Raw genomic sequence first — 16,433 nt, forward strand, 5'->3', positions numbered from 1 at the left:
GAGCACAGTATTTGAGGTGCAGCCTCACCAGTGCTGAGTACAGGGTGGGAGGATGGTCACCAACCTGTCCCTGACACAAGCCAGGATGCCATTGGCCTTCCCGGACACCTGGGCACACTGCTGGCTCCTGTTCGGTCGACTGTCAACCAACACCCCCAGGTCCTCTTCTGCCAGGCAGCTTTCCAGCCACTCCTCCCCAAGCCTGTAGCACTGCATGGGGTTGTTGTGACCCAAGTGCGGGACCCAGCACTCAGCCTTGTTGAATCTCATACTGTTGGCCTCGACCCATCAATGCAGCCTGTCCAGATCCTGAGGGTGCCCTCAATCCCCTCATCCACATCATTGATAAAGATATTAAGCAGAACTGGCCCCAATACTGACCCCTGGGGATTATCACTTGTGACCAGCTCCATTCACCACAACTCTCTGGGCCTGGCCATCCAACCAGTTTTTTATCCAGCGAAGAATACACCCATCTAAGCCATGAACAGCCAGTTTCTCCAGGAGAATGCTGTGGGAAACGGTGTCAAGGGTTTTACTAAAGTCCAGGTAGACAATATCCACAGCCTTTCCCTCATCCACTAAGCAGGTCACCTTGCCATAGGAGATCAGGCTAGTCAGGGAGGACCTGCTTTTCATAAACCCATACTGGATGGGCCTGATCACCTGGTTGTCCCATAATGTGCTGTGTGATGGCATTCAGGATGATCTGCTCCACAACCTTCCCCAGCACCAAGGTCAGACTGACAGGCCTGTAGTTCCCTGAATCCTCCTTCCAGCTCTTCTTGTAGATGGACATCACATTTGCTAACTCCCAGTCATCTGGGACCTCCCCGGTTAGCCAGGACAGCTGATAAATCATGGGAAGTGGCTTGGTGGGCACTTCCAGCAGCATCATCAGTACCCCGGGGCGGATCCCATCTGGCCCCATAGACTTGCGTACATCAGGTCATTAACCATTTCCCCTTGGATTATGGGGGCTTCATTCTGCTCCCCGTCCCTGGCTTTCAGCTCGGGGGACTGGCTACCCAGAGAACAATTGGCCTTACTATTAAAGACTGAGGAAAAGTAGGCATTAAGTACCTCAGTCTTTTCCTCATCCTTTGTCACTATGTTTCCCTCTACATCTTATTCCATCATGGGGGGAGGAAAAAAAAAAAATTTATGTTTGTTTTGATGTGCTGCTACATAAATATACCTATATACTAGATATTTCTGGTTAACAATGAGATGACAGCAGGTTCCTGGAAAGCAGGAAGAACTTTATTTTAAGGCCTACCATGTAGAAGGGTTCTCCTGTGCAAACAGTGCTTATGAAGACAAAATAAGACATTATAATTTAAAAGAGCAAATGGTTATAGGAATAGCATTTGGAAGGTTTGAAGTCAGAAGTGGTTATTTTTGTCCCTTCCTGGCCACAGAATTAGTAACCAAGTTTCAGCAGCTGAGAAGTCCAGAGAAGCATCATCTCCCATGTGTCATATCTCAGGCAAAACATTGCTAGCAAGATGTTTCATTCATACTGAGTACTCTCAGGTCTGCATTTCACTCAAATCTGACAAGTCTTTTGGTGAAGAATTGTAAAACATCCTTTAAGGGTATTTGAAATTTGGGAGAATAATTCTAGTCCAGGTCCTCCTTCCCATCTTCTATCTTTCCCTCCTCCTTCAGAGGTTCAGTGGCAAACTAGCAAGTACACTTTTTTGCAGCTTTTTATAGTAAAACAACTTAAGTCTCCCCCCACGTTAATTGGTTTCAAGGTTTATACTACATAACTTACACTCTGAAGATGAGGGTTTCTCTGGGAAAAATAGATTCAGAAAGCTGTAGTTACTGCTTTATGCAATAGTTAACCTCAGAACAATGTGCCTTTTTCTGCTGGGAACAATAACAACTAATTACCCAGTAGCCTTTATTTCTGCTGACTGAATTATAGCCTAATAACTTAGCAGTAGTTTAATTTGCTACATATACTAATGATTACCCATGCTTTAGCTTTTCTCAAAATTAAAAATAATTATTATGTTACATCATATTTTCTAGTTTGTAATGAAGGTAAATGAATTTGCACATTTTTTTAAAAACTTCTATTATCATTTCTTCATCTTAAACTATTAAACATATGCCCTGGAAATAAAACCAAGTCCTGACTCCAGAACAGAGAGGGTTTCTACAGAGGATGGTTTCTACAGCTAACTCTGTTAATGATTCAATTTAAAAATTAATGGAGTGCAGGTAGCAAGTCTAACATTAAGAAAATTTGATCCATTTCTGATAACTGTTCTTTTGAATTGACTTCATCAGTACATAAAACACTTCAGTGATGGAGTGGTAGGACATGAATTTTAATAGGAAACATCTGAAAACAGGTAAAGAAAACTGCAGTAGTACTTAAATTTCCTTCTCTAGTATCATTAGTACTGTGTGAAGTGGTGATGTATCAGGACTTCTATCTGTTAAAATTGTCTGTCCAAAAACCAGTACAGAGAATTAACTGAGTATGCAGTGGTTGTGTCTAAAGCTCTGTTTTGATCAGTCTAGAAAAATTCTTTAGTTATAAACATTAGGGAAGTACCCACATCCTTTTTTGCTTTAATGAATAGAGAGGATAATGGAGAAAGACATCACTTTTTATCACAGACATTAGTAATGATACTAGTTCATTGCACAAGCCTAGAAATACACAGGGAGATGTGTGCAAAGAGTTATTTCTCCTACATGTCATAATTCAGGTTTTCATTCTAATGAGACCTTGTAGAGCTGTGTGTTTTTAGGTGATTTACTGTTATTCCTACTACTCCTGAGTATTTCAGTTGAACAAAGTAGCCTTGTGGGAAAATGTTTTTATTTCATATTAAACTGATTTCAGAAAGCATCCCACATTTGGGATAAGATTTAATTGTGCTGAAGTCCTGTTGAAGCCAATGGGTCTCCAGAATATGAAGACATAATTGTATGTGTTCAAGGGTCTTCTTAAATTGGGACTATAGTTGCCCTCATCTCTTGGCTGAAGTTGTTACTTTTATGATAATTACTGACCTTTTGTCACTGAGGTTGAATCTGCATGTCTGCTGAAATCCATAGAGCTCGTGAACAGTTTTATCAATGGTAAAACTTCCAAATAAGACATAGCTCCTATAAAAATAAAATTTTGTGGGTTTGGTACCTGGTTGTTGTAGACTGAGTCTTATTTGTAATTACTTTCTGAAAGCATTGTTGTTCTTCCAGTGTAAATGCATTTTGTGACTTAAGTTTACAGTGCCTTATCAAACCACACAACCATGTTCTATTCTGTAACTGCTGGAGCTGAACTTACAAGAATCTGCAACATTTACATTTATATGCAAAATTTTATTAAAACTTTCTGTGAAAATGGCTTTTCTTCTAGCAGGGAGAACATTACACTGTGTGAGTGTGGAAGCAGGGGAATTTTATTTCAATTTAGCAACAGCTGCTTATGCAATATGGTATGATGAGGAAGGATAGTAGGAGCTGGGGTTTTCTGCTACCAGTAGGGATATACGAAATGGGTACTGCAAGTTTATTCCATAAACAGAAGTATTCCAGCAGTCTGTAATTAACTTGTTTAACCTTTTCAGAGTATGGTCCATCTTTATGGAAGTTCTTACACATGCGGTGTAAACATCGCTGTGTTTTCTCATAGCTATGCTGCTGCTGTTACTAATTATTTTAAAGAAACAAATAATGGTGTCATTCGAGTATGTAACAATTGGCATAAACTCTTACTGGTGAAAAAAAGATGTTTCCAGCCAAAAGAAAATTATTATATTTTGTCTATTTTTACTGGTTTTAAGTATAAATAAATCTAATCTGAGTATTTATTTTCGAAAAAAGCAGAAGGTCTCTTTTGCTGCTGTTGAAGCACAAGTACTCTCAAGCTTCAGTCTAAAAACGGTCACTGATCTCTAGCAATTTTTCTTCCAACTACTGTACTGTCATTAAGCAATCTTCTCTTTTTGAGTCTCTAGGAAGGTAGGTCTATTTTACAAAAGGAGGTACTGTACAATATTATTACTTGCTAACAGTAGATAGGAAGTCATTGGTATAGCTCTGGTACTAGAACTAAAATCTAGCTGTGATCTTGTTTATGTACCAGGTCACACTGGCTTAAGGACAATCCTGTTCAGTTTTAAAGTGATACTGTTACTACGGATGGATCCTCTATTTATGGCTGTCACAGAATCACAGAATTGTCTAGGCTGGAAAAGACCTTGAAGATCATCCAGTCCAACCATTAACCTCTCACTGACAGTTCCCAACTACACCAGATCCTTCAGCGCTGTGTCAATGCAACTCGTTAAACACCTCCCAGGATGGGGACTCCACCACCTCCCTGGGCAGCCCATTCCAACGCCTAACAACCCCTTCTGGAAAGAAATGCTTCCTAATGTCCAGTCTAAACCTTCCCTGGTGCAACTTGAGGCCATTCCCTCTTGTCCTATCACTTGTTACTTCATTAAAGAGAGTCATCTCCAGCTATTGTGGTATAATACAATGTTCCTTTTGGATTTTTAATTACTGCATGCTTTCTTCCCAAAAGCTGATAATGTATATGTAACAAAGTGCAATAAATTCTCATTCAGTGTTGAGAATGACTTTTGAACGACTGATGGGCAATATCTTCCCTCAGACATTCTGTTCTTCTTGGAATATTTTTGAGGTGATTTGTCAAGATAACGTGATCTGTGACTACATGCTTTGCAAAATTCAGCTTGGTACAAATGTATTGAAAAAAATTAAAAAGCAAATGTAAGTGGTTTATATTTGTTCTAATTAAAGTTGCATGGTTTTGTCTGACTTGATGCTTTTTTTGTTTTAAATCAATTGACAGAATTCATTGACAAGAAGTGCACCCCTTGCAAATGATTCCCAAGCACGCAGTGGTGCCCGGTTTCATACATCTTATGACAAAAGATATATCATCAAAACTATAACAAGTGAAGATGTAGCAGAAATGCACAACATACTGAAGAAATACCATCAGGTAATATACTCATTATCTGGGTGTGGGATCTCTTCTTAAATATTATAATGCCAGCCTTTAGAGAGTTAAAAGTTTAAATGGATAATTATGGAAATAGTCACTTTGGACTTTTCTCCCTTTTGCAAAAGCAATTTATAGTATGTCTGCAGCTCACAAGGGTGCACTTTTCTAAATATCTAAGCTAGCTTTAAATAAAATGATACATCTACATGATAAAGAGATATTAACTTGGCAGCCATAGCTCCTTCACTTTACTAGGAAGATGCTTTTTCAGCTAGTAGACTCTCACGCTTGAAGCTCCTTTATTCTGGGCTAGCTTGGAAATGTCTCTATACGTGTATATGAATGGTGCAGATGTCCTCTTTCTTCCTGGTCTGATCATTGAATGTTCTGTGTTTCACTAACAACAGATTTCAAACAATTAAAGATGTGTGAGAAATGAAAAATGGGATATAATTAATGTACAATTCCTGCTAAGAAAAAAACCCAGGTTTTGCCAATGTGAATTTCCATAAACAAAAATAAAGTCAAAAGTGGACAGTGGAGATCCCTCAAATCAGCCTTCATAGCTGCCATGCTCTGCTAGTGTATAATTTGTGTGGATGGCATGGGGTGGAGCAGAACTTGGTAAATATGAGAAGCCTTAAAATCAGTGCTAATTTTCTTAGCGCTAGATCTGTTTGAGTAAGCTCTAAAGCTACAGAAATCAGAAAAGCCTCAAAATCAGCTAAAATATGAAACCAAATAGAAGGGGGGGTTTTATCCATCTTTCTGTCTTTATGCTCACTTCCATAGGTTGGAATTTCAGGTAAAGACTTCAGGACATTTGGCGATGGGGCTGCTTTGTGTTGTTTTAGGTGTTTTTTTGTGTTGCAATGTTTGTGTTTTGTTGGGGCTTTTTAAAATACTATTACTTTCGTAAAAACAGTTTTAAAGCCATCTTTGAGGTGGAAAGCGGGCAAAAGCATGCTTTCAGGGTGCTTGTGATTGAAGGTATTGCCAGCCATCTTTGTGGTGCTGCTTGGCTGTCTCCCTCTCTGCTCTTCCTGAGTTGAAGGGAGATCTCTGAATGCTCTCCAAGTCCGGAGTAGCTTGGGAAGCCTTCAGTGAGTTAGGTATGAACTCTTTTCTCTCTCTGCATGTTGTTCTTCTGTTAAATAACATGTAGTACCACCATGTCTTTGTTTTAATGTAGATAAATACCGTCACTATCAACAATGTTCATAAGACTATCTTTTAATTACAATTTTACCAAAGAGAAATTTAAAACTATTATCTGATTGTAATTTGGGGGTTATTTTTTATTAGAGTTTTCAAACTTACAATTTTGGGTTTGATCTGTGAAGCAGTACAGCAGAATTAAAGTTTTAGTCCATTTCATATTTGGCATTAGAAGCTAGTATTAATGATCCAGATTTTAAGACTTAATGCAGCTGCGAAGTCATATCGCTTTTCAAAACAGTCATCTCCTTTCAAGAGTGTCAATGAAGACAGTGCTAACCGAATGAACTTAATTTGGAATCTTTTTCATTAATGCTTTCAAACATCAGGGTTCACGGTAGGCTAGATTACAAGGAATAATGACCTGAAAGTTATCTGTGCCAGGTGTCTAACTTAATTTTATACTGGAAAAACATCTGTATAAGAAAGCTCTCACTGGTGTCTCCGAAATTTTCATAAAGATATGACTTGTATTTCTTTTTGCCTCAGAACTTGAGAGCACTTTTCACAGTGTTGTAAATGCAGAGGACTCAAGTACAGAGGCAGTTTAATAATTAGGCTTTTTAATTAAATAAATATACTGAACAGAATAATCTGAATTAAAGAAAATCTAAATTGCATCCCACTAGCTCTGGTGATGGCTGATACGGTGTCCTGCATTTTGCTACTGGAAATTGAATGCTTGGAATCATTAGGTACAGTAGCTTGTCCTCCCATTTCTCTGTGTATTTTTCAGACAAGTAAAGCTTTTCTTAGCCTGCTTGACAAAGTCTAGAGAACCCATTGTCCTGATGGAAAGGTTTTAATAATTCTCTTAAATCATCCCACATAGATTGGCCTTAGACTACCTTTCTACTAGCAAACAATGCAATGCCAGATAACATCCCTTGGCACTTGAGCTCATCAATGGTCCCTACTGTGGTTTTACTTTGGGCCAGTTATCTGTCTCCCAAATAATTCTGTGCAAGGTTCAAGATATTAACTCAGGCCAGTTACTATTCCTACTTAGAAGTTTGAATATAAGCATCCTGTTTTAGAGAACTTAATATATTTGGATGTGAGTTACTCCATTCCAACTAGAACTGATGTCAGAGGTCAGTCCAAGACCTGTCTAATTCACTGGTCTGGATGTAACTCTATGGTTCTGTGAGATGGCATAGTTGCAGTAGTACAAGACTTTTCAGATACTGCACTGATAGTCCTGTGACCCAGAAATGTGTGCTTGCAGCCTGGAAAGTCAACTGTATCCTCAGCTGCATCTCGAGGGAGGTGATTCTCCCCCTCTACTCTGCTCCTGTGAGACCCCATATAGAGTTCTGTGTCCAGTTTTGGGCCCCCCAACACAAGAAGGATGTGGACCTACTGGAGCAATTCCAGAGGAGGGCCATGAAGTTGGTCAGAGGGGCTGGAGCACCCCTCCTATAAAGACAGGCTGAGACTTGCATTTGTTCAGCCTAGAGAAGGGTCCAGGGAGACTTTATAGGGGCCTTACAGTACCTAAAAGGGACCAACAGGAAAGATGGCAAAGGACTTTTTACAAGTGCATGTAGTGATAGGACAAGAGGTAATGGTTTTAAACGGAAGGAGGGTAGATTTAAAGGAAGAAAGTCCTTACTGTGAGGTTGGTGAGGCACTGGGATGGGTACCCAGAGAAGCTGTAGCTGCCCCCTCCCTGGAATTGTTCAAGGCCAGGTTGGACGGGGCTTTGAGCAACCTGGTCTAGTGGAAGGTGTCCCTGCCCATGGCAGGGGGTTGGAACAGTAGGATTTCTAAGGTTCCTTCCAACCCAAATAATTCTGTAATTTGATGATTCTAACATTAGGGAGGTGATTCATGTGAACTTTAGAAGACTGTTTCTCCCTTGTTAGAAGTCAAGCACCCTCAAAGGTCCTGAAGTTAGATCATCTATCCATTATGGGCAGTAACTTGTAAGTCCTTGGTATCTTGAAGCCTCCTTCTGCCCAAGGCGGCAGTAATTATCTTCCAGTTACTTTTGACATGATTGAGTGAAATTCATGCCATTTATGACAGATTGTTTTTAGGCTTTTTTTTTTTCCCCTCCTCTACAAATTCATTCTGGGTTTCTTCCCTAGGCTGAAATTCTGAATGAGTGTCATTTAAACCATAACATTTACTTGCCTGTTTCCTTATTAAGGCTAACAGCTCCAAATGGATAGAATCATTCTAGATCTTAGAATTACCTCTGTCCTTGTTTAGGACCAAACAAGCCTCAGCAAACATTTTGCAAGACTGCTTGAACTGCTTAACGATAAATACAAGAGGATAGGTATCTTTAAATGAAGAATACTGGAGAGGGGACTGTGTCAAGTCAGAAGTGTGAGAGACTGGATATGTTCTTCATTCATCAAAATAGTCTTCATCCCTGACACTTGCAAAATAGCTGTCATTCTCCTTGTACCTTTTTGAATTCTAAAGGTACTGATGAGGCATCTGAGAGTTAGTGTGGTCAGCAGAGAAACGTATCGGCAGTTTTCCCCAAAATGCCTCCAAAATCTAACTCCCAAGTACCAGTGATTTTTTTGTGATACCACCAAAAGGTTAGAAAAAGACTTGTAAATTGCCATTGGTAAGTAGAAATAAAGGTTATTTTATCAGTAACTGGAGATCATGGAGCTGTATAGTCCACAAACGCATCCAGTTCTTTCCATCCTTCCTCTCTCCATCTGTCTGAAGGTGCAGTAGCCCATCTGTTCTTTGGAGCTGTGAGAAACTGAGGTTATATTACAGTCTTATACTTTGGTATTTACAAAAGGAACAGGAACTGTGTATAGGCTCTAAACATTTGTAACTCTAAAAATACTAAGTCTAGATTGCCTGGGTTTTAATTAACCAAAGTTATAATGGACATGACCATACATGTTGGAGAAATCAGGTTATTTTCAGGAAACAGAATGACTAGTAACTTGTTAGGGGTGAAAATAAAAATGTTAGTTTGAGTTACTAGGTTTCTCCTTTCTGGGTAGAGTTCTGTTGCTGCATTTTGTGGCAGTTTGCAAAAATAACCAAGTTAAGTCCATCACAATTTATAGTATTTATACCGCTATTTAAAATAAAACAAATTGTCAAGGGTAAAATCGAGAAGATAAATTCCAAGCCTAAGGCTACATGCTAGAAATGTACAAATAATCAGAAGTGAAACAGGCTTGAAGGAGTGTCAGGAGAAGTTACTATAGAAACAGCATATAAGTATGTATACCAATTCCAAATTAAAACTGTTGAATTATAAATAATAGTCCTGACAATTGTAAATTATAGTTACTATCCAAAATTATGAGTTGTATTCATTCGTTTACCCTGTCTGATATGATGCCTTGGGTTTTTTTCAGTGGCAGTCAGGCCCACAACCTCAGACAGATGGTGAACACTTCAGTCTAAACACTGACACTTTCTGTCAACTCATCAGATGAGTCTGACGCTTTTAGTACTGAGCAGGAACACTAGAAATCATTATTTTCTCTTGCAGAGTTAAAAAAAAAAAAAAAAAAAAAAAAGAAAAACCAAACCAATAGCAAAATGCTAAGCCCAGCACTTCTAAGCAAACTGAGGGAACAGTGTCTTTCTCCATGCCTAAAGTTGCAAAACATTGTTATTTATGACTAGATTATAAAGTCCATCATGCATGCACCAGCCTTCTATCTATATTTAAAGACAAAATGGCCTAGAGTGTGAACCAGTTAGTTTTCTAAAGTGTTATGGTAAATAGAAATACATATGACATGTTAGGTTCTTATGCTGTGAATTTCTATGTTGACCAGTTTCTAACTACTGTAATGTTTTCTGATACATAGTGTAACATACTGCTTTTAGTCACATTTTAATGGTAATTTACAGTTGGTTTGGGCTGCTTATATTATTGGTATACTATCAGTTATTAGTAGAACTCTACTTGCTACTCTTCAGGTGTTACTTCAGCTGAACATCATTTACTTATCTAATGCACTAGAGAACCATTGTTATGCTTAAATGGGTCAGATTTTCAAATATCAGAAAAGCTATTGCTTGTATGGGCTCAGATGATTGTGTAAGTTAAGCATGTTCATGTCATGCTTAAATAGTATTTGAGACCAAAATCAAATATTCATTTGAAATACCTCCCAATCTAATACAGTTTTGTTTTAAACTCATGCTCCTGAACCAAGATCATGGATCAGAAAAATTGAGTTAAACTCCCTGTTCCCTTTGGCATTGTTGGAGAGCTCATCAAAGTCATCTGTGATAAGTGCGTTGCCAGGATTTCACTCTGTGTTTAAGGAACGGGTATATCTTGCTTCCTCCTAAAAGAAAACTTTTCATTTCAGCTTATATTCAAGCTATGTTTATATGTTTCATTTGGATGTATTGTCCTGTGCAAAAAGTTTCTTAATCTACATAAAATACAGAATATACTATTGTAGATACTAATGTGGTATATATATGTATACATGTAGATATTTTCTAAACTACAGATGTAATTTTTCAAGGGCAGAAATTGGTGACAGTTGAGTAAGATTCTGCATACAGATGTTCTAGTTTCTGAAATGTCTGTCAAGATACCCTGCCCTTCCCAGTGAGATAAGCTTGCTTTAAATCTTAAGTTGGTGTAAATTGGTTTAAAATTGTGGTCTTTGAGAATACATGACAGGCAGGATAGAAATTTTTAAAAATAAATGAAAGCAACTTGAGTGTCTTAAGAAAACCAACACCTTTTGAACACCTTTTTTTTTCCTTTTTTCATTAAAATGGACTTCAAAAGGGATTTATTATTCCTCAGTGCTGACACCCAGGTGACTTCAGTAAAGAAAAGAAATTGAGAAGCCATCTCAAAGCAGGTGAACAAGAGGGAATTGTTAGCGTACAAGCCTTCCAGTATAAAACTACTCATGAGTGTAGGTACCCTTTAGGTTTTCTATAGGTGGCTGTCCCTGTTGACTGCACATTTTCTTCCCTACACAGGTAATTGTGTGCAGAACTGATAAGTATTGCACTGCCTGTTTGTCTCCTTGGCAACCAGCAGAAATAGTGAATAGTGGTAAAGGAGAGGGACTGCCCATTTACCAGAGACAGCAAACAGCGAAGTGATAGGGAAGTGAATGGGAAGAAAGGAAAGAATAGAATGAGCTAAAAAGGCGATACGACAGCATAAAGGAGAAAACAAAAGCAGGAAAAAAAAATACCTTCTGGAGAGGAAAAAATATGAAAGAAACAGGAAGACAAATGAAAGGGGAAAAAAATCTAGGCAATAAGGTGAAAAGGGGGGATGTTGCACTAAGAGCAGGGTTCAGGGCTGTGCAGGAATCAAGGAATAGCACAAGGTTGAGTAGAAGGTAAGAGAAAACATTAAAATCATAAATAGATATAAAAATCTTACAGTAGGCTAGAAGCAATTTTGTCACAGTTGGTGACAACATAGGCTGGAGAATACTCCAGAAAAGAAAGTGGGGACTAGGTGTCTAGGAATTTTGCACTGAGATGGCCTGACATCAAGCCAGTAGGTTGCTAAAGCAGAGCTACATTTAAGTTTTGTCATCCTACCCTCCATGTCATTACTTGCAGAGGTTATCAGTGGCTTGCTTCCTCCCAGCCTCTCCCCTATTTCTTCATGAGTTGCACCTGTATGTATCACAAAAAGAAGGGGAAAGGGTGGGTAAAAAGACAAGGCAATATAATGTACTATTACTTAAACATGTGTGAAGAAGGATGCACACTGTGTAATGGTGACCCTGAATCTCTGTATGTCCTAATATAGTAAGAGGTGAAAATTTATGCAAGGTTTGCAAAGAAATGCCCTTCAGCCAGTTTCTTGTGCAAATCGTGAGGCCGCACAGAACGTGTCCTCTACCCTGTGCTAAAATATCCAACTTCTAAAGCAGCTTTGTGGAAAACCAGGAGAAGCAGAAGTAGTAAAGATGGGAATATGTGTTTTCATTTGAACAGTGCATTTCATCTGTGTCCATGGATCCACTGTTTCCTATAGGAGAGGTGACTCCGAGAACAGGAAACTCATTAGCGTGGGCATTAGGTGGAATTGCAAAAGGGCAGTATGCAAAAGGCCACACAGCCATGGGCTGGAACTGTTGCCAAAAAAATACATCGAAAATCTTCACTAGAAGATGTGAAATTTCATAGGTAAATACCTAACTACACAAAATGGCAGATTGGACTTGGCTGCACTGGCTCTGTTGAGGCCTGGGTTTCACCAGCAGATGTTTTCTATATATTTATTGTTTCATATATATAAGCTCTTGATGCTCTGCACACTTTCAGAAGAAATCAGCACACCAGTGCTCATTTGATAGTAGCAGTACCATGTATAATCTTCCTGGTAGCAGATCTGCAGCCTACATAATCACATGTGGTGGTAACATTTAGATTATGTTGCACTTTGAAGTAAAATTAACACAGGCCTAAGTCTGAAACAACATGAACTGTAAGGCTGTGAATCACAGGGCTTGTATCTGAAAGCCTGTAAACTGCTTTCTTACGTGACTAGAAGAAAACAACCTTATATGCCTTGAAAATCTATAACTTTGTTGTATGCTGTAGTTCAGCTAATTAATAATTTCTGTGTGTCACATAAGTACCCAATGGATAATTTTCCATGAAGAGGGTTTTAAGAAAATGGCAATAATCAGAATATTCTAAAACATTATATCACTCTGGACAACTTCTCAACCTCCTTTTTGAGAAGTGATTCCACATGTCAGCATATGTGCACACAACACATCGATGGAGGATATTTCTGATTGCAAGCAAGAGGATTTGAAAGAAAAAGTTGAGTCCAAAAAAGTAGTATCAACATCTTGTCCTCCAAAATGTCTTTAAATAATTATGCTGCTTTCCGTTCAGTTTCTTTAATAAAGCATCCTAATGAATGTATAGACTTGTCACATAAGTGTTTGATAATTCAAACATGATTGCCTTAATAATTATATAGAAAATCATGAAAATAATAAAGGGGTAACAGAGAATGAGTATGTTGTGTATTTTTGAATTAATGTTTACAAAGTGGGCTACCTGTGACAAATGGGAATGTTGAGTTTTCATGTGGAACAGAGGTAGATATAATTAAGGATTTAGTCTTCAGTGATGCCAAATCAGTCCACAGATTACCTCCAAGGAGAGGAGGAGAAATAGCAGAAATGGAAATTTTACTCTGTGTTTTTCCAAAAAGAACCAAAAATGGCATAACTTCTTTGACAAAAAGTTATATGTACTTTTAGTCATCCTGATATCTTACTAGCATTACCATGGGGAAGTAAGAAGCTAAAAATATAATTTTTCATGTGAAATAAGATAGGAGAAGTTCTGTTCTTATTAAGGAAAATTGAAGCTGTATTTATACAAAAATGAATGAGACTATAGGGTCATAAAGGACGTCTTACTAATTTTTAGCTTTAAGCATAGGATTCAAGGGAGCTCAGAAAATTACATCCACGAAATCTGTGCTGCACAGCTGATAAAATGTGTCAACATGCTGATGATACGTCATTTTGTTAATGGTAATACTGTCCTCATGCTGTGCAGAAAAATGAAAATTGTCTGAATTAACAAAAAATGGGGTGTTTATTACAACACTCTTTAAAAAACGATGGATTTTGTTACTGCATGTAAGGACTTGTAAATGTATTAGCTAAGCATTTCAGTTTTATTTAGGAAGGCTGCTTGATAGAATTGTTTTAATGTTCTTTTTAGAAAGAGTTAACATAAAGGAGTGAAGGTCTTTTCTTTCACTGAAATTTAGCAGTCCTGTTAAGCATGTACCGGCTTATTTTCTAGGCTCACTTTTATTCCAGCTGTGAGTGGGAAACTTCAGGAAAACATTCCTAAAAAGCACCTTGAGGTGACTAAATTGCTACTTCATTTATGTCAAGATGGACAAATTGAAAATCTGCCAACCACAGTCACCAGTGCAAGTCCTGCTGGACTCCCACCCAAACAGATGACACGTTTTGCCTCCTCTGTGATGCAGATATGGGGGATTGATAGTTTCAAAGGTAGGAAGTTCTAGACCAACCTTGTAGATGCTGAAAGCAAGTGGCATTCCTCCCTCTTTCCTTTGTCTCCCCATCAGGATAACAAATGCTGTCATGGGAAACACTGAAATAATTTTAGGGGCTTTTCTTTAATTTGCAATGACACAAGTGTCTACAGTCAGCAGCAATTAGGAAACAACTGTTGTGGTACATGGTCTGCTTTGAAAAGGTCTCTTAGAAGGCTTCAAGAACACAGCCAAGTCCCTTTTATCAAGTGAAGAGCCTTTCAGAAGGCTTGTTCGCAAAATAATTAAATGAAACAACAGCATTAGCAAATGGCTAACCCTAACTTACAAATAGGATTTAATCAACTCTCAGTAATTGCCTTTGTTTCCTTGTTAAATAAGCCAGAACAGTTTGGGGGGGTGTTGTATAGTGCTAACCAAAGGAGTTGCTTCTTGTTACTACAGTGGGTATGTTGCGCATGTTCTGTGTTACTGACATTGCTGTTTTACAGATGTGGACACTCAGGACCAGAAAGGATAAAATTGGAGAGTTAGCAAGAGCTAGGGTTGAAGAGATGGTGTCAAGACTATGACCCTAGCAGCTGAGAGGAAGGGTGGGGGGTTACTAGTCTGGTACTCAAGACGTCTAGCTGCTGTTCTTTGTGGCACAAACTCTCTGTATGATTTCAGATAAAGTTTCTATGTCTCAGCTCCCCATATAGAAAATCAGAATAATAATATTTATTTTAATTCAAATTCTGTAGTTAAGAGCCCTAAGATTAAGAGCGGCTTGATCCATTAAAGAGTTGAGTGGCCTGAAATTCTGTGGCACTGAATTCTTCTTGGAAACTAGATTCATTTTTATTGTCCTTGCAGAACCTAATCATTCTAGAGAATGAATCATTCAGTATATGTTTTTATATGAACGACCCTTCCCACCTTCTAATAGAGCATTAGAAAAGTATTTACCTTTATAGTATGTGTCAAGTACTTGATGTTTATGATAAAATAATCAACATAGTTTGACTAATAGTGATTAGTGTTTTAAACAAGTTTTCTGTAACATCAGCATTAATAGTTCTAATTTCACTTTATGATCAGAGTTCGAAACTGATGGTCAGAATGAGCTATGTATCCTGTAACAAGTTATAACTGCTTTGTGAGGTTGATAATAGCCCTGTGATTGAAAATCCTCCAGTTCAGGAACCCCAGCTTAAAACTTCTGCATCTGTTAAACACAGAAGGCTTCTTAGGTGCAAACTGATCAATCTTTGTGCACAGCTTAGGACTGACTTTGCTTTTGTGGCCTCTTACTGTCAAACTTCTTTGTATTTTGGGGCATACAATTATATTTCCTTCCTAAGGTTCTGATTTGCATTCACTGAGCCTCTGCAGCAACTTAACATGTTTTGCCCATTCCCAGGCAGTTTGAGCTTAAAAATGCTTTGCTGTGAAGTGGCACAACTGCATCATGACTATGTGTTCTCTGCTTTGGGGCTTGTAACCTCCAGTACAGCTACAGGGCAGACAGAAAGGAGTGTTAGAGCCCCAGCTGTGCCAGCAAGATTCAACAGAGCTTGTGTGTCAGTTGTTAGTCAAAATTATGTTCAGTTCTCAGTCAACAGTTTTCATCTTTGTTCTTCATTCCTTTGGTTTCTTTCTGAGTAGGATTGTTTTCAGGACTCTTAAATCTTTCTGGTTTTATTTTGCAATTTTAAAAAAAGAAAGTCTGTATGTGATACATGCAGATTCCAGTATAAAGTTAGTAGAAGAAATTTCTTAAAATTAGCAGAGGAGACCAAAATTGCAAAATCTTCAGGGTTGCAAGAACTTTGTTATATTATTTGTAACCAAAGGTAGTTAGACCTTTGTTAAACAACTCAAACGGCTTCTTCATTTAACTTGTTCTAAAGTCTTCTGTATTTTAGAATAATGTATTTCTAATAACCAGGTTGCTCTGGCACAAAAGAAACAGCAGCTTCAGTATTCAATGAATATTTAAAAGTTGATCTGCTTTAAAAGCTGACTTTTGGTTAGTTTTCATATTTCCCATTTGGGGCTTGAATTTCTAAATTTTCCCCAATTTCCTCTGTTTGAGACTTGGCAATAATAGAAAGAGGAAAGCTGGTGAGTCCTTTTCTGGTTTACATCATTGTGGCTTCACTTTTCTTTGGTTCCACAAAATATGAGTGGATGTGTTTGAGTTGGTTTTAGAATTAATACAGTATG

The 16,433-nt window shown here is 38.2% G+C and overlaps 1 protein-coding gene across 5 annotated transcripts in view; it reads left to right on the forward strand.

The window, feature by feature from the left end:
* The window catches only part of PIP4K2A (phosphatidylinositol-5-phosphate 4-kinase type 2 alpha), a 119,340-nt gene that overhangs the window by 80,535 nt on the left and 22,372 nt on the right, over nucleotides 1-16,433 (forward strand). For 4 of the 5 annotated variants that reach the window (XM_074900153.1, XM_074900154.1, XM_074900152.1 and 1 more), the window contains exon 4: nucleotides 4,853-5,005. The exons of the other annotated variant lie outside the window; for it this stretch is intronic. In XM_074900153.1, the coding sequence (XP_074756254.1) occupies nucleotides 4,853-5,005 (153 nt within the window). The remainder of the gene's footprint in view (nucleotides 1-4,852; nucleotides 5,006-16,433) is intronic. 5 annotated transcript variants of the gene reach the window in all.

This window comes from Athene noctua, chromosome 2 (genome assembly GCF_965140245.1).
Source record: "Athene noctua chromosome 2, bAthNoc1.hap1.1, whole genome shotgun sequence".
In the NCBI taxonomy this organism is placed as follows: domain Eukaryota; kingdom Metazoa; phylum Chordata; class Aves; order Strigiformes; family Strigidae; genus Athene; species Athene noctua.